We start from the raw sequence: 19560 nt of genomic DNA, 5'->3' as shown, positions 1-19560 counted from the left end.
GGAGGTGGCAAGAAGCCCGATTGATGAGGACCAGGCTTTCAAGGAGAAACTCGAGGAGCTAAAGGTGAAGGCCCTTTGGCCACAGGTGGAATGAAGAAATCTGGCAAAAGGCCAGCTGTTCTTGGTGACCCTTGATTCCTTTGCAGCATGACTATCTGCATTCCCTGCTAGAACATCTGTTGCCCCCGATTGTTAGAATGATGTTTTGTAGGCCCGCTGTGCATTCAACAAACCTTTGTGAGAAAAAGTAATTGTACATTGGGTCATCTCTGCAGTTCTTCCTATCTCAGCTGTGCAGTCCAAGTACCCAGCCCACAAGCAACACATTAGAAAAATTTAAAAAGAAATAAATCCTAAATGAATGAAATCTAAGAAAAATGGACATACAAGTGCAAATAAAATTTCAAGATTTGTTATCTTGAAAATGTTTGGGAGGACCTCTGGTGGCAGAGTGGATGACGGACTAGGCTGCTAACCGCGAGGTCTACAGTTCAAAGCCACCCCCACTTGGTGGAAGAACATGTTTTCCTTGCATGTTATAAAATACAGGACTCAATGCTTCCTGTGTGATTTAAAATCATGAGCTGCCACTGGAGGATCTTGGTGGACAATACAGGCGTATGTATAAATTAGTAGAGATACTCCCTGATGCTGAAAAGAATTAGCCTTCTCTTCTGTAATTCTATCCATCAGATAAAACAACTTGAGTCCGCACACTCTTCTCCCTCCCACTTTTTACTGTTAACAATTTATATCTCCCCAAAGCTTTCATTGGAACCAACGAGAAACAAGACGACGACACGCTCTTTTATTCATCAGAGAGAGCACGCATACAGAATGTGTTGATGCATTTATTTTCACTAAAGAGAACACACTTTGTATTTGGGAAGGAAAAACCGCTTAGTTGTCAGGAGATGCTTTTGGACAATGATTAATAAGTGCTCTGTCGATAGTCGGATACTGATACCAGGGCCCATCACCTCTCGCCCGCATTAAGGCTTGGACTTCCAGCTCCTTTAACCTGGAACACATGGAAATGCAAACAGTGATTCTGGCGAGGCCAGTGGTAAATCTAAAAAGCAACAAAGTTCAAAGCAGAATGAAGCATCTCAGGCTTATCAAAAAGACCTGCATTGCAGTAGTCGTCACATAAGCATGGACTTCTGTCCAAAATTCACGGAATTTAACGGCCAAGGTTTATTTTTATTTATTTATTAAAAAAATAATTTTATTGGGGGCTCATACAACTCTTATCACAATCCATATATCCATCCATTGTGTCAACCACATTTGTACATTTGCTGCCATCATTTAAAAAAATATTTGCTTTCTACTTAAGTCCTTGGAATCAGTTCATTCTCTCCTCCTTCCCCATACCCCCTTCCCCTCATGAACCCTTGATAACGGTTCCCTCTTCCTACCTCACCTTCCCTCCACCCTCCCGGTATCACCACTCTCACCACTGCTCCTGAGGGGTTTTTCTGTCCTGGATTCCCTGTGTTTCCAGTTCCTATCTGTACCAGTGCACATCCTCTGGTCTAGCCAGGTTTGTAAGGCAAAATTGGGATCATGATAGTGGTGGGGAGGAAGAACTTAAGAACTAGAGGAAAGTTGTATGTTTTACCATTACAGTGTAGCAACAGTTGTATGTTTCACCATTGCTACACTGTACCCTGACTGGCTCATCTGACTCCCGAAAATCCTACTGTAAGGGGGAGTCCAGTTGCCTACAGATGGGCTCTGGATCCCCACTCCGTACTCCCCCCCATTCTCAATGATATGATTTTTGTTCTTTGATGCTTGTCTGTCAGTTTGTCATACCATGGTGGCTTATGTGTTGCTGTGATGCTGGACACTGGTATGTCAAATATGACACTGGAATGACAGCTATGTCACTGGTATTTCAAATTCAGCCAGCGAACAGGTTTTAGTAGAGCTTCCAACCTAAGAACAGACTACGAAGAAGAAATAGGCAGTCCACTTTTGAGGAATTGGCCCCCCAAAACTTGGAGAGGCATTGAAAAATTCTCAGATACTGAAAATGTCACAAATAATGGCAGCACATTGTCAGAGATAGTGCCAGAAGATGAGTCCTTCAGGTAAGAATGCATCAAAGTACGACTGCCTTTTCAGAGTAGAATCAATCATAATGACGTCGATTGAATGAAGTCTCTGAGAGATTCATTTGCTAGTGCAGTCAAACTCAGAAGGAGAAGAAACAACAGCAAACATCAATTAGTAACCAGAACTTGGAATGTACAAACTATGTATGAAGTACGAATCCAGTAAAATTGAAAATTGTCAAAAAATGAAATGGAACCCATAAATATTGATATCCTATGTGTTAGTCAGCTGACATGGACTGGTATTGACCGTTCTTAATAAGAAAATCACATGGTTTACTGTGACAGATTCAAAAGGAATGGCATTCTATTCACCTTCAAAGGAGGACTTTTTTTCCAAAAGAGGACATTTGAAGACTTATTTTGAGGTACGATGCTATCTCTGATAGGTTAATGTTTATCCATACACAAGAAAATCCAGTCAATAAAACTATTATTCAAACCACTAATGGTAGCAATGAATAGAAGGATTCTACCAACGCCTCAGTCTGCAATTGATCAAACATGCAATCAAGATGCACTCAGAATCACTGGGAACTGATATGCACAAGTTGGAACAGTAGTTGGAAAATGTGATCTTGGTGATAAAAAAGAAGCTGAAAGATCGCATGATGGAACTTTGGAAGACCAAAATCTTTATAGGAAATAGCATTTTCAACAACACAAAAAGCAACTATACATACAGACTTCTCCAGATACAATACACAGATATCAAAATAAGAAATTGCTCATATGTAAGTTCTGGTTGAAGTTGAAGAAAATTAAAACAACTCCATGAGAGCCAAAATCTCTCTCTCTCCCTTTTTTTGACCTTATACATTACAATTTTTATTTTCACAACTTACACAGTATTTTCTTGCTTATTTACTAATTACTTAAAATTATTTTCAAATTTCAAACAAGGCTCTTACAAGGCTAAATAATATTTCTGGAAGCAAGAATATAGTAAATTTGTTGTAAAATAAACTTAAAATTGATTTCCGAGCCAAAATCTCTTGTGAGTCTATCTCAGGAGTCCTGAGTCTGTCTTCACTGAGTTTTGAGACAACCTCAAGAACAGATCTGGCACACTGGACACTAATGACAGAAGACCCAATGAGCTGTGGGACGACATCAGGGACATCATTCATGAACAAAGCAAAAGGTCATAAAAAGACAGGAAAAAAAGGGCAGATCTGCTTGGATATCACAAGTGACTCTGAAACTTGCTCTTCATTGTAGAGTGGCAAAGGCAAACAGAAGGATGAAGTCAAAGAGTTGAACAGGAAACGTCAAGGGACAGTATGAGAAGACAAAGTAAAATCCTACAATGAAATATGCACACACAAAAAAGAAAAAGAAATATGCAAAGATCTTTACTTAGAAGTGTGGGGGGAACCAGTTCCTCACAACTGTATCACGGGTCTAATAGGCACGAATGTTTGGTTATTGCATATAAAGATTATAGTAAAGTCAGAGAATAAGAGGAAAGGTGAAATAAAGGAGTCAGACACATTTCATGGTAGCATGCTCACCTCCTGAATGGCCACGATCTCACCAGCCAGGTCTGCGCACAGCGCGGGCAGAGGGCAGGAGGAGTCTCTTTCTTGATTTCTGGCCAAGGCCCATATATACTTTGGGGCGTGATTAGAGGTAACCACACAGGAAGGGATGTACAACAGGCATAAACACGAAAGGGGATAAGCTAGGGGTGTACAAGTGCTAGGAAGGGGAGGGCGGACCCTACACTCAATCTGGCAGCCTAGCCGTGGTCACCCCTGAGTGGGCTTGACCTCGCTGGGCTCTCCTTGAAGGAAACAATCTACTATCCTTATCAGAAGGGCCCTACTCAGGGTGGGACAGACTATAGTCTGTTTGCTCTAGATGGCTCACAACCCTTAGAAAGAGTAACCTCTGAAATGCTTTCGTTGACCTCTGTCATTTGCCTTGTGTAGCAAGCAGCTACGTTTGGCATATATTTGGGGGAGACAACTTGGGAGAAATCTTTCTGTATCCCACAAGAAAGAAAACTTCAAGGGACAGTTAGAGAAGACAAAGTAAAATGCTATAGTGAAATATGCAAAAATCTATAGTTAGAAAACCAAAATGGAAGAACACGCTTAGCATATTTGAAATTGAAAGAACTAAAAAAAAATTCAAGTCTTGAGATGCAAAACTGAAAGATTTTATGGGCAAGATATTGAATGATTCAGAAGCATCAAAAGATGGAAAGAACACAATCACTGTACCAAAACCAACTCATTGACATGTAACCATTTCAAGAGCTTGGCACATGACTGAAAACCAGTGGTACTAACAAAAGACGTTCAAGCTGCACCCAAAACAGCTGAAAACAAGCATTAGCCAAAATCAAACAAACTGAAAGTTTTCTCCAAGTTGAATAAGTACTGGCAGCTAGGAATTTTGGAAAGACAGCTACTGACCAACTGACTGGAAGAGATGCATATTTATACCCATTCCAAAGAAATGTGACCCATTAGAATGATCAAATTATAGTATATCATTAATATCACATGCAAGTAAAATGTTGCAGAAGACATTCAATAAGGATTGTAGTAATACACTGAAAGCGAATTGCCAGAAGTTCAGGTCAGATTCAGAAGAGGATGTGGAACAAGGGATATCACTGCTGATGTCTGATGGATTCTGAAAGCAGAGAACACCAGAAAGATGCTTATTTGTGTTTTATTGACTATGCAAAAGGCATTCGACTGTGTAGTTCAGAACAAACTATGGATTATCCTGAGACGAATGGGAATTCCAGAACACTTCATTGTGCTGATGTACATTTGTCCATGGATCAAAGGTAGTTGCGAGAAATGAACAATACTGCATAGTTTAAAACTAGGAAAGGTGTGCGACCAGGTTGTAACCTCTAACCAAATTTACTCATTCAGTAAATTGAGTGAATCTTCGGAGAAGCTGGGTTATATGATGAAGCATGCAGCATCAGAATTTGAGGAATATTAATAGCCTGTGGTATGCAGATAACCTAACGTTGCTTGCTGAAACTGGGGAGGATTTGTAGCACTGGTTGAGGAAGATAAATAATTGCAGCCTTCATTATGGATTACAACTTCCAACAAAGAAGACCAAAATCCAGATGGAAGAAGTCAAGGGCTTCATCCTGCTCGGATACGCCATCAACGATCAAGGAAGCAGCACATGGGAGATCAAAGGACGGGTTGCATGGGATAGATCTGCTGCCCAAGACCTCTTCAAAGTGTTGCAAAGCCACGATGTCACTCTCTGGATTAAGGTTCGTTTGACCCAAAACATGTTATTTTCTATCGCCTTCTATGCATGTGAAAGTCAGACATCAAATAAGAAAGGCAATTGGTGCATTTTTATTATGGTGCTGGCAAAGGTATCAAGTTTCATGGATTGCTGAAAGAACAAATGCATCTGTGTGGGAAGAACAGCCAGAATGCTCCTTAGAGGCCAGGATGACAAGGCTCCTGCTCCTCTCATGTACTTCGGTCATGTAGTCGTGAAAGACCGGTCCCCGAACAGGATAGAGGGGCAGCGAAAAAGCAGCCTCTACAGGATGGATTGAGGCAGAGGCTACGACAATGGGCTCAAACCCCAGACGCTGGTGATACTGGCACCCAACCAGGCAGTGTTTTGTTCTGTTGCCCATAGGAGGGCTGTGCGTCAGAACCAATTCCCCGGCACCTAACAGCAGCGTGTACATGTGAAGGGTGGCCCAGGAAAAAGGAAGACCAAAGCAGAATCGATACATCCAAACGGTCCTGGTGGTAAAGAATGTGCAGTGAACAGCCAGAAGACAGACAACCAAAATGCTTCTTCAACTGTGGATGGTGAGACTTTCGTTTGTTTGGAGACATCCTGAGGGAGGACAAATCACCAGAACAAGACAGCATGCCTGGCAAAGGGGAGGGAAGGAGAACCTTAATGAGCCGGCTGGACACAGTGCCTGCAACACTGGGCTCAGAGCCTGCAATGCGTGTGAGGATGACACAGGACCGGACGACATTCATGTGACGGCACCTGACAGCAGCTAGGGTCTCCTAGTTTCGAACTCATAATTCTGAAAGCCTCTCCTACCTTCATTTTTATATATGTAGTATCCAACCGTGTTGAAACAGTCTTACTTTTTCCTTCTAGTACATGATACGAGTATACCAGGATTTACTTCCGTCCCACTCCCCTTTACCGTAATTCCATTTTCTCAGCTTCAATTTCAAGGATAGCCATCGTTCTTTCATAATTCTTTTCGGGAGAGTCAAAGAAATTACGGGCAATCCATCTTGATATAGGATGCTACCAGAAAAGATAAAATCGGTTAAAAATACGTCCATTTCTGAGCAATACTTTGCTTTTATGGTTATACTGTTCTTTAAAATTGACCATTTTGTTACATAAATCAACATACCACCTACGACAACTACTTTCTTAATTTTAAATCATCTTAATCCATGGGTGGATGGTATTTTGATCCCCAATCTCCAGATGAGTAAATGTAAAACGCCAGAGCTTGCACTTGCCCCCTTACACCATACTAAACTCCTAACTGGAAGATTCAGTAGCTAAAGCTACAATGTACTTTCTCTGCCAATGCATAGATGCTGACTCACAGTGATCCTTTAGGACAGGGTGGAACTTTCTCTGTTGAGCTTCGGAGACTGGAACAGTTTATGGGAGTACAAAGCCCCAACTGTCTCCTGTACAGCAGCTGGTGGCTTCGAACTGTGGATCTTGTGGATTGCAGCCCAATGTGTAACCACTGTGCCACCAGGCCTCTTTAAATAGAAGTTGGTGGTCTAAAAATAGAGCTTGTGGGAGTCACCTAATCCGGTATCAATTTAAGGATTAAGAGTGTAGGGGTGGCGTCTAGCTGTCAATCTGGAAATAGTCAATGAGACTTCTGTGGGCACGGTTTTCTGAGAAATCTGGTACTTCTTCCTTGGAGGTAGAAGACACACACCCCCCCCCCTCTCTCTCTGCCACTTCCTGGAGACATGCAGAAGACAAGTCACATGGATGCAACCAGACCCCTGAAGCCAGAGAAACCACAGAGAGACTCTTGCCAGTGCTGAGATGCTTACAACGCCACTGGACCCAAAGACTTTACAGGGTCATCCTGCATTTGGCGTCATTGCAAGTGTTTCCTGAGTCTGAAGAGGACTTTATAGATTGGTATCAGACATATGGGCTAATATCAGACTTATGGACTTAATCTGGACCGGGTTGGGATGTTTTCTATATGTACAATAGCTCTTGTATATAAACCTCTCCCACATATACATATGCATGTTTTTGAATTTGTTTCTGTAGTCTACTCAGACTAACACAGAGCTCTTTCCATTAATTAGTCTAAACTAACTGTATAGTTTATTTTGACATTAATAATGAAATATTTGTTTTCGGAGCTATCGCTCACACACAGGCTGCGTTTGCCAGGCCGTCTTAGTACACACGTGTCATGACAAGGAACAGGTGCCACCCTGGGTTTGGGCAGTGGGTACCCCAGAGGGCAATGACCAGCAGTGCAGCCTTGGGAGGCAGTGGGTACCCCAGAGGGCAATGACCAGCAGTGCAGCCTTGGGAGTCGGCAAGGTCTCGATTTACATTCTGGCCCTCGCTAGCGCAAGTCATTTAACATCTTTTAAGCTTTAGCTTCCTCATCTCTAAAAGGGAATAATAATAGTACCATTCACATGAGATGAGATTATCTTTGAGAAATACTTTTAACACAGTACCTGCTGCACAATAACTGCTAATAGATAACAGCTCATGTTAGCATTAGTAAAATTTTTGCCAAGGGATTGAATGTAGAGGATAAAATATCACTGTTACTTTGGTAGATCAGACACACTTATCAGAGTCATCCTTTGAAAATGCACGAGACAAAATAATGAAACCATGTAAAAAATTACCAAGAGAAGTTGCATATAAAAAGAGAGCAAAAATGTTGACACGATGCTGAGAATTGAATATACAACTAACTATACTGCAATTGCTAAATCAAGACATTAACCAGGGCATGGATATGACATCTAACAGATAAAAAAATGTGTGTCTTCTACTAACCTTATAATATTCCCAATGTTCAGGTACATAGCCTTCTGGAATCTCTGCTAATTCAGCTTCACCTAACAAGAGAAAATGGTGATGTTCAACTTTAGCCTTAGAACTATGGAGTATTGCCCTGAGATAATCTGAGAAACTATTGTGGATCAAGATTTGTCCATTTAGCAACATACTGGCATGAAGCAGGGAACCAGTAGAGAGGTCGGAGGGCGGCCCCAATCCCAACTACATGGACGGCCACCCCTCCCCGCAGAGGAATTTTCTTCAGTGCGATAGGGCAGTGCTAAAGCTACAGCTCAGGGAGTCTGATCAGAGCACATGGGAGCAGATGAAGGGGGAGGAAGAGAGTGGAGCACAGCCTGGCCCACCAAGCTTTGAGGACGATATCCCTGCTCAGAGCAGTCAATGCACAGAGAGGACCATGTGGCCAGCCCCACTATGAGACACAACATCCCTCACTCACCCATGGCCCTATGGGGGACAACACTGGAGACACAGTGTCACACTGAGGCAAAACACAAAGGTAGTAGAACAGAGCAGCAAGGGGAACAGAACAAGGAAGTCCCGAGGGAATACCAAAAATAGACTTTGGGGCAACCAGAAAACAGCTCCTAAAGGTCAACAAACAGACCTTGAACTATTTACAGGCTTTTCTTTTTTTGTCATTGGCCTTTTGTTATTGTTTTGTTTTCTTTTGTTGCTTTGCTCTGTCTTGTTTTTGTGCATATTATTATCTCTGCAGGCCTATAGGTGGGATAAACAATCTGAGGAATACAATGGCCCGATGGCTGGGGGGGACATTGGACAGGGAGAGGTGGGTGAAAGGAAGTGGTGTTAACAAACCCAGGGACAAGTGATCCAACATTGGTGGAAAAGAGGGTGTAAGAGGCCTGGTGGAGTTTGATCAAGGGCAATGTCACTGAGAGGAATGACTGAGACCCAAATGAAGGCTAATGGGACCAGAGGAAAATAAAAGGAAATAGAGGAAACAACTAGAAGGCAAAGGACATTTATAGAGGTCTAAATTCAGGCATGTACATATATAAACATATTTATATATGATGATGGAGAAATAGATCTGTGTATATATTTATAGGTTTATTATTAAGGCAGCAGATGGACATTGGGCCTCTACTTAAGTACACCCTCAATGCAAGAACAACTTGTTCTATTAAACTGGCATTCCATGATGTTCACCTTCCCAATAGCCAAAGTGGGTAAGTAAGCAAATGTGGTGAACAGAGCTGATGGTGCCCAGGTATCAAAAGATATGAGGTCTTAAAGGTAAACAAGCGGCCATCTAGCTCAGAAGCAACAAAGTCCACATGGAAGAAGCACCAGCCTGTGTGGTCACGAGGTGTCGATGGGATCAGGTACCAGGCATCAAAGGACAAAAAGTCATATCATTGTGAATGACATTGGGGACCCAAAGTCCATCTGTAGGCAACTGCACATCCCCTTACAGAAGAGTCTCGGGGAGTCAGATGAGCCAGTCAGGGTGCAGTGTAGCAACAATGAAATATACAACTTTCCTCTAGTTCTTAAGTGCTTCCTCCCCACCATTATCATGATCCCAATTCGACCTTACAAATCTGGCTAGACTAGAGGATGTATACTGGTACAGATAGGAACTGGAAACACAGAATCCAGGACAGATGAACCCCTCAGGACCAGTGGTAAGAATGGTGACACTGGAGGGTGGAGGGAAGATGGAGTAGAAAGGGGGAACCGATTACAAGTATCTACATATAAGCCCCTCCCTGGGGGACGGACAATAGAAAAGTGGGGGAAGGAAGACATCGGGCAGTGTAAGACATGACAAAAAAAATTATCAAGGGTTCATGAGGGGGAGTTTGGGGGAAAAGAGGGGGAAATGAGGTGATACCAAGGGGTCAAGTAGAAAGCAAATGTTTTGAGAATGATAATGGCAACAAATATACAAATGTAATTGACCCGATGGATAGATGGAATGTGATTTAAGAGTTGTATGAGCTCCAAAATAAAATTATTTAAAAAAAAAGTTTTGCCCATTTAAAATTAAATCCTCATGGTGTTTGTTTTAGTCCATCAATGTATGTATGTTTTAAAATTTTACCAAGTAAGAGTTTGGGGGACTTACCAATGAATACATTGATCAGAGTTATGCCAATTGCTACTGGTATCCCAGTCAATAAAATGTAGAATTTCTGTTAAGAAAAAAAAATTAATCTTAGATGACCAATTCTGGTCTCTTTCTCTGTCACCATCCTCCGGTCATCCTTTTTATGTGGTTTTGCTCTTCATTCTTGTAAAATGAAGTTCCCCAATTGAAGATGCACTACCAAATAATTGACTTCTGTACCTTTATTTTGTTCTAGATTTTAGGTGTCTACATTACTACCTGAAAAAAAGGGGAGGGAAGTAAGGATTAAGAAAAGCCAGCAGTCCTCTAGTTCTTCAATGATTCCTCCCCCCACTATCATGACCCCAATTCTACTTTATAAATCCAGCTAGACCAGAGCATGTACGCAGGTACAGATGAGAGCTCCCAACCTGGGGAACCCAGGACAGTAAACCCCTCAGGATCAATGAGAGTAGGATACCAGGATGATAAGGGGAAGGTGGTGGGGAGAAAGGGGGAACTGATTACAGTGATCTACATATAACCTCCTCCTAGGGGAATGAACAGAAAATTAGGTGAAGGCAGACCAGTCAGTATAAGATATGAAAAAAAAAAATTATCAAGTCTTCATGAAGGAGGGAGGGTGGGGAAGGGGGAAAATGAACTGACATCAATGGCTCAAGAAGAAGGAAAATATTTTGAAAATTATGATGGCAACATATGAACAGAAGTGCTTGACACAATGGATAGATGTATGGATTGTGATAAGAGTTGTATGAGCTCCTGATGAAATAAAATGTTTTTTTTTAAAAAAGGAAAGCTAACAGCGTGATGGATAGAAGGAGGAAATATAATCAATAGGTCACATTGGTAGCACAATCCTAAGCAGTTCACTAGCTTCAACTGTGGCCTGCTGAATGACAGTAACTCGCCAAGTGTTGTCAATGAAGCATGAGGTTTTGTCTAAAACCCACTGCCATCAAGTTGATGCTGACTCATAGCAACCCTTTGTGGGTTTAGGAGACTGTAACCCTATGAGGGTAAAGTCCCCGCCCCACCCCTTTTTTGAGGTTTTCTATTAATTTATCTCGTTCCTTCATTCCGTATTCCAGCTGATGGACCTTCTTGGCTTTATAAATCTCCTCTTCCTCTAGGGGAGTGACCAGTGGTTTTGAACTGCTGACCTTGTGGCTTACAAGACAATGTGAACCCCACTATGCCTCAGGGCTCCTCTTCATTTTTTATTCTACTTTGTCAATTTCACAAGTATAATGCAGTATGTATTTATTGGCGGTTTTTCGCTTCACGGGGTAAAATAATGGAACACTGATTATAAAATGTTGTACCAAAAAGAGGAGTAAAAGTATCAGCGTTCTTTCAGCCACCATGAGAGGAACTGGCCATGGCCAGAAAAGCAAGGGGGCAGCAGGGACAATGAGGGTCGGGGAGAGTGCAAGAGAACACACAGGGGCCAGTCCGTGCTCACACGGTGTGTCAGAGGGTGGCAGCAATGGGACTTTTCAGAGTCTTGGGACACTAAGGTAGAGTGAGTACCCCAGAGAAGCAATGCATCAGCATTTTCTGTGAAATTAAGAGTGCACTGAGGAGCCCTTCTGTTGTAGTGGTTACCAGGGGGCTGCTGGCTGCCAAGTCAGGAGTTCTAAACCACCAGCCTCTCTTGGGAGAAAGACGAGGTTTTCTACTCCCGTAACGAGTTACATTGATTTATACAGTGGCTTATAGGGGAGGTAGTGGTGAGGGGTAGGAGATAGGGAAGGTGAGGGGGTGGGGGCAGCAAACAATGTACGTGGGAGGGGAGAGGGAGCATTAGAACTGATGGTGATCACACAGCTCATTTTAAAAGCCATTTAACCATGGGGGGTGGAGGGAAGGTGTTCTAAAACTGATTGTGGTAATGATTGTACAGCGCTTCTTGACATGATTGAACTGTTGAATTGTGTGATGTAGATTAAGTACCAATGAAACCCAGAAACTCACAGGGGCAATTCTACAGCACGAGTTTTTACTTTTTTTTTTTAAAGGCATGCTTTACTTTCTAAAAGTCATTGTTCTTGATTTTATAACACAACAAGGAAATTAAAAAAAGAAAACATAAACAACAATATATGAATTTTAAAAATCTGGTACCTACCCCCAAGCTCCATGGGAGCTCTTTAAAGATGTCTTTCAGTAAGTTCTTTTGTCATTTAAATAATATTTTAGTTATACAAATAATCATCTGACATGAATCTGGGATCAACGTTTCCATTTGTCTATTGTTTTTCTTCCTGTGGGTTCTATTTTAAAACCTCATTCATTTAGGAAGAAAAACGGTTGCTCAAGTTTTATCTTCAATTCACATCAATCGTTTTTTCTACAGAAAGTTTGAATAATTAAGGAAAGATTTAGTAACAAATCATAGCTTAGTACACTAGTTCAACATCTTCTGAGGCAAGAGAATATACATTCAGCAAATAATTAAAAAAAAATTATTCCGTCTAAATAGGTAAAACAAAAAAGGGAGGTGGTGGAAAAACCTTAGCACACACAAACTATTTGCACGTAGAGAGTGCAACGATTATTTTCAACTCACCAGTAAAGACAAAAAACGCTTGTCGTAGAATCTGGAGGGCTTGATGATGAACAGCCTTTTCCCATGGCCTCCACTGTGTCGAACAGAGACTAGAAATATCAAAACACCCTGCATTACACGAAGCACACACAAGTACACTGTTACGGTCTAAGATGAAACAGGTTATAACAGAAGATAAACCTGCAAAAAAGTTTAATGATGAATTAAGATTTTATAAAAAGGCTCTTTTTATCTCTGAAGGCAGGAACGGATAAATAATGGAGAAAAGATGGAAGCTGTCGAGGATTTCATTTTGTTCGGCGCCAGAGTCAATGCTCATGGAAGCAGTCCTCCAGAAATCAAGTGACAGACTGCAGTGGGCAAATGTGCTGCACAAAACCTCTCCAAAGTGCTGAAGGGCAAGGAGGTCTTTTTAAAGAATAAGGCGTGCCTGACCCAAGATTTTCTTTTTTTTTTTTAATTTTATTAAAACGTTTTATTAGGGGCTCATACAACTCTTATCACAATCCATACATACACATACATCAATTGTATAAAGCACATCTGTACATTCTTTGCCCTAATCATTTTCTTTTTTTTTCCTTTTCTTTTTTTACATTTTATTAGGGACTCATACAACTCTTATCACAATCCATACATATACATACATCAATTGTATAAAGCACATCCATACATTCCCTGCCCCAATCATTCTCAAAGCATTTGCTCTCCACTTAAGCCCTTTGCATCAGGTCCTCTTTTTTTTTTCCCCTCCCTCCCCATTCCCCCCTCCCTCATGTGCCCTTGGTAATTTATACATCGTTATTTTGTCATATCTTGCCCTATCCAGAGTCTCCCTTTCCCCCCTTCTCTGCCGTCCCTCTCCCAGGGAGGAGGTCACATGTGGATCCTTGTAATCAGTTCCCCCTTTCCAACCCACTCACCCTCCACTCTCCCAGCATCGCCCCTCACACCCTTGGTCCTGAAGGTATCATCTACCCTGGATTCCCTGTGCCTCCAGCCCTCATTTATGTACCAGTGTACAACCTCTGCCCTATCCAGCCCTGCAAGGTAGAATTCGGATCATGGTAGTTGGGGGGAGGAAGCATCCAGGATCTGGGGGAAAGCTGTGTTCTTCATCGGTACTACCTCGCACCCTGACTGACCCATCTCCTCTCCTAAACCCCTCTATGAGGGGATCTCCAGTGGCTGACACTTGGGCCTTGCTGACCCAAGATTTTCAATCACCTCCTATGCATGTGAAACAAAGTTGGCCACCGACTAAGGAAGATTGCCCATGAATTGACGTGTGTGAATACTGGATTTTCTGAACAACACTGAAGGTACCATGGACTGCCCGAAGAACAATCAATCTGTTGTGAAGTACAGCCTGCCATATTGCCTGCTAATCCTGGATTCATTCACCTCTGCAGCCACCAGCCTGTTGTCTTCTTGCCAGTCTTGTGTCATCAGCCCTGCAGCATTATGAATCAGAAGCTTTCAGTCTAACCTCTGACCCCCAAATGTGGAGCCTGCCTGGATCTGGACCTGTCTGCTTCAGCAGCTGTGTGAGCCATTTCCTTAGCCCTTTCTCTCTACACTGTACATATATGCCACTGGCTTTGCTTCTCGGGTGAACCCAATACAAGTGCATTAGGACAGCAACGGAAAGCTCCAGTGTCAGAAGAGAACAGGTACAGAGGGAAGGTTCCTACGCAGACAGGAGAGTGAAGGTGGAAAGCAAGCCAAATGAATTCATTGATAACACCCCAAACGAGGCTCCTTTCGCAGTCCTGTATTGTCAAATACTTGTGGTTGCCTTGGATGAGCGAGATGGCATTTCTCATAAGCTGAGCCCTGGAGGCGGGCCTCCAGCTGATTCTACAAGAGTGGCTCAGACAATGATGATAAAGTGTCTTCATGCACACTTGCAAAAGAGTGAATCTAAACGGGCCAACTGCAATACAAGGATAAGGTTCTGCTTAGATTCCTCCATAAAAGAAAAGTCGAGCCTTTCAGTGTCTGAAGGGTTGTCCATGACACAGGGCTTATGCTCCTCTGTGCTGACTTGGAAGGAAGCAGGACTGACATGTGAAAGGGTAGCTTTCAGCTTGTTACATGGAGTCATTTCCAATATTGTTGGAAAGTAAAATGGACCGCCTCTTGGGTCCTGTATTACCGAATCAGACAAGTATCAATAACGGGATATGCTCAGATCATAACAATGAAGCCTGCAGAGAGGGTTGGCCTACAGCAAGGCTTCTTACCGTTTCACCTGAGAAATCTGCAACACGGCCAGGAATGTTTAGGACTCACTATACTGTTGATGTCTCATGAATCTTTCTTTTACCATTGTGCGCTGAGAAACTGACTTGCCAAAAGTTTGTGTGACCCCACATTCGGGTATGTGATAGTGACCCAGTGTGAGACACTCTGACCTAGAAGATTTCTGACCCCGCTGACAAGTGAGCCTCCTCGTTCGCTCTTCCTTGAAGTGGCTGGGGGGTTGATTCACTGACCTTCGGTCAGTAGCCGAGCATGGTAACCATTGTGCCACAAGGGCTCTTCCACATGAATAGACGTGTCACAAAGAGACAGAACTGAGGGGCAAAGCTGGGCCTGGCATATTCTAGCATTCTACTAACAGTAGTTAGTTACACATGTGAATGGCTTGCTTTTTACATATCATTATCTAACCATTAAACAACATTATTCATATCATGGAGGAAGGGTGGGGTGGAAAGGGGAACCAATTATAAGGATCTACATAACCTCCTCCCTGGGGGATGGACAACAGAAAAGTGGGTGAAGGGAGACGTTGGACAGTGTAAGATATGACAAAATACTTTATGCACATGTTTTGAGAATGTAGAGGGCAATGAATGTACAAATGTGCTTTACACAATTGATGCATGTATGGATTGTGATAAGAGTTGTATGAACCCCTAATAAAATGATTAAAAAACAAAACATAAAAACAATTATTCATATAGTTAAATAAGCCAGAGAACTGTTATGGCTATTAATTGTTCTACAGTATGTTTCACAACTGCACTGAACTCTGTCAGATGTCTTGGACCTTCATGATTTGTTGCTGATATAGTAAGGGCATCTGCTTCCCATCTACAAATATTAGGGCAAACCATGCTTACAACCAAGGGATTGCCAGGATTTCAGGAACTCAGACAGGTCCACTTGCTACCCAAATAGTCATGTTTCATGGACCCTGGAGCTTCTCAGCTGGGTAATTATGAACAGGTACACGTTTGTCTACTAGCCTAAAGGTTGGCACTTCAAACTCACCCGGCATGCCTCAGGAGACAGGTCTAGAGACCTGGTTCTGAAATATTAGCACCCAAACTCATTGCCATCGAGCAAATTCTGGCTCACAGCGACCCTTTAGGGTAGGAGAGATCTGCCCCTGTGGGTTTCTGAGGCTAAAACTCTTTAGGGGAGTAGAACACCTCATCTTTCTCCCTCAGAGTAGCTGGTGGTTTCTAACTGCTGACCTTGCGGTTAGCAGTCCAAGTCATAGCCAATACCTATGTCAGCCTTGCAAACCCTATGCAGCAGTTTGACTGCACACAGGGGGTCCCAATGAGGCAGAACTGGCTACACAGCTACAAACACCTGGCCTTCAACAGAGTACCTGCATGGTGCAATGGTTAGCATGTTCCATTGCTGACCCAAAGGATGGAAGTAGAAGCCTCTCAGAGGTGCATCAGAAAGAAGGCCTGGCAACAGACTTCTGAAACATCAGTCACTGACAACCCTATAGCGCACACTCTACCCTGACACACATCGGGTCTCCATGAACTCAAGTAGACTTAAGTATCAGCAGGTTTTAAGGCTTCAATAAAAACTTTTTAGAAATGCAAATAGCCTCTGGAAACTTAGTGAATCTTTGACAACTGATAATTTTACAAGGATCAGATAATAATGTAGGCACTTACTGCATCTCAAGCGCACAAAAATCTGTCATCTCTGTTATTCCTCTTCACCAGCTGTCAAAGACTCGATCCTATGATTCAAACTCTCCATTCTTTCCATGATCTTGTAACCTCACTGGTTTAAGTAACATCCCCTCTACGAGATCGTACAATCTGCACAAATACCTTCCTGAAATCCACAACTAAAGCCACTCTTCAGCTAAAAATGTCTGTCAATGACCCTGAGGGAGCTAGAAAATGAGTCAGGATATTTTGGCTTGAATGCAGTCTCTATCTTGTGGTAAACTGAGGGACTGGATGAGAATGTAATACAGCTAAATCAGCCATGCTCCTAACGACAGATCCGGAAAGCCGATCCTGGTTGGGGGAAGACTCACGGTGATGAACGATAAGTAAATCTTAATCTGCATTCGCATGACTGGACAGAGTCCCTCCAATAACCCCCATAAAAGAACCACATGAGATGAATCATTTGTGTCTGGCTACTTCACCATGCCTAAAGGTTATCTGCAGATAAAGGCAATCAGGTTCTACAGCCAGCCCACCATAAAACGGAGCCACCCCTGGTTGCTCAGGGGGTTCACCTCATTGCTTTGTTTATTGTTACCAGCTTTTGATATTACCCATTGACTATGTAATATGTGAGCTATATGATATGCATGTCTTATGAAAGATCTGTATGCCATCATATATACCTATTGGAAAATACATGCACTGTCAGTCCTTGCATGGGACGAGGAGCCCCTGTACCCTGCTGTGTGTCTGTCTTTAGTATTTTCTACCATTGCAAAGTCGCTCCCGAGGACCCGTTCTAGTGTTCTGGACCCCCCTCAACCCGACACTATCTCTCTCTCTTTTAAAGTCTTTCACTATCAATACCGACCTGTCCCAAGGGACCATGACCCAGGCATATCAGAAAACTCATTATTTTTCTACCACTTTCATCTGTTAAAACTATCCCCCATAATCTGGTAGAAGTTCCACATCTGCCCTGCCTGGGTTGATATTCTTCAAAACCATAACTTATGGTTTAAATTATTGTATATTTTCCCCCATTAAAGTTCCTTGCAGCTGAAGGGAGAAATTAAGCTCACTTTTAGAGTCTTTTGATAGGACATTATGTGTGCATCTCTTGGCTGTACTATAGAAATACATTAAATTCAGGGGAAACACCTTGGTAATATTTTAATAGCTTAAAATGTCATAATTTTCTTAGAAGCATTAGACTTAGTGTCCTCTTGTTTTATGAACATTAAGGGAGTGCAGTATTTTCATTGTAACCCTTATCTAGAGGCCTGTTAACCATTTGTGTCCTTTATGAATTTTTTTCTCCTCCCCAGGGGATTTTTTGGGTTTCTTTTTCTCTTTGAGTCAGCATATTATATTCTTGCTTGTCAAAATATCATGGCTTAGGGATTTCAAATTGGTAAATATTAATGATGTGTGGGAGGAAAAATGCACGAATCCATACTGTGTGACCTCAACCACCTAAGATTGTATGCTCAGTTATTTATATACATGCACAGGGTATAGAAAGACATGTCAAACTATGAAATCATCAAAATGATTCTGGATGCTTTTTGTGTTCTTTGCTTTTTGCTCCTTGCTTTTCAGTTTTTTTACAATGCACAGAAAGCTTTAAGTGAAAAAGAAAAAGATTTTAAAAACTTGCATGAAATCCCCATCACCTGTGAATAAGTTAGCTTGCTGACACCCTTAAAAAAAAAAAAAAGCAGTATGTCCAGAATGCTCCTAAGAAGGGGAGGGCGTGAGACTTCAAGCCACGTTCTTTGGACCAGTCCCTGGAAAAGGACGCCGTGCTTGATCGAGAGGCGGCGAGAAAGAGGAAAATCTTCCACAGGATGGATTGGCACCTGTGGCTGCAACCATGGCCTCAAACTTAAGCACACGACCAGGGACCGGGCCATGTTTCCTCTGGTGTGCACAGTGTCTCTGTAATTCAGAACCAACTTGATGGAGCCTAACAACCGGCACTTTTGTCTTTACAAAAAGATGTTTGAAACTCCATTTCATGACTGCATTGATAAAACAGGCATACAAGCCGGGCTAGATTCATTAGATCATAGTCATTAACAAGGTTTTTTTTTTTTCTCCTTAAAAGAATGAAGTGTTTCTCGGCTCCCGGTGAGAAATGTGGGCTCTCTGGACACTGTGCCTACAGTTACTGTCCTTACTTGGGGATGGGCTCCTCAGCAGAGTGACTCGTATCTGGCGGGACCAGACCCTGGTGCAGCTGAAAATACCAAGATCTTGGGGTCTAAGAGACAAGGGTCTCCCAGCCATTCCTCCTCCTAGGTTCAGCAGCATTGACCAATCAATTGGAAAATGCTTTACAAATATTAACCAACAGTTCAACTGAGATCGATTTATCCCTGCATTCTCATCCCACAGCCTCTGCTCCGCGTCTCTTTTCGAGCCCCGAGCTCCCGATTTCCCCCAGCTCCCTCGGGACCCCACCAAGGTCACGGCAGGGAGCCCTCCGGCCCTGCCTCCGTACCCCCTGCGCCGCTTCTCCCGAGATCAGCACCCACCGTCAGTCTTCGGAAGGCCGCGGGCGAGGAAGGCGCCGGGCCCGAGCCGCGCGCCCACGCGGCGGCCGGACAGCAGCCCCAACGCGGTGACCGAAGACCGCAGTAATAAGCTCATGGCCGCCATGGCTACTCCGGGCAAGCGGAAGAAGCGAAGAGGCTCATGGGAGTCGAGAGGAGCGGTTCACCAATGGGGGTGAAGGCGGAAGGA

The 19560-nt window shown here is 42.8% G+C and overlaps 1 protein-coding gene across 2 annotated transcripts; it reads right to left on the bottom strand.

The window, feature by feature from the left end:
• Positions 1-835: 835 nt before the first annotated feature.
• Positions 836-19518, bottom strand: NDUFB5 (NADH:ubiquinone oxidoreductase subunit B5). Of its 2 annotated transcripts, none has more exons than XM_075556077.1 (6): positions 19353-19518; positions 12872-12960; positions 10297-10363; positions 8178-8239; positions 6301-6407; positions 836-1021 (listed from the first exon to the last, which is right to left on the bottom strand). In XM_075556077.1, the coding sequence occupies exons 1-6, from the start codon at positions 19474-19476 to the stop codon at positions 901-903; spliced, it is 570 nt and encodes a 189-aa protein (XP_075412192.1). In that variant the 5' UTR covers positions 19477-19518; the 3' UTR covers positions 836-900. The 2 variants fall into 2 exon arrangements, with proteins under 2 accessions (XP_075412192.1, XP_075412193.1); XM_075556078.1 differs by lacking the exon at positions 836-1021 and adding an exon at positions 4565-6009.
• Positions 19519-19560: the final 42 nt, after the last annotated feature.

This window comes from Tenrec ecaudatus, chromosome 8 (assembly GCF_050624435.1).
Source record: "Tenrec ecaudatus isolate mTenEca1 chromosome 8, mTenEca1.hap1, whole genome shotgun sequence".
Classification (NCBI taxonomy): Eukaryota; Metazoa; Chordata; class Mammalia; order Afrosoricida; family Tenrecidae; genus Tenrec; species Tenrec ecaudatus.
This window is presented reverse-complemented; position numbering and strand designations above follow the sequence as displayed.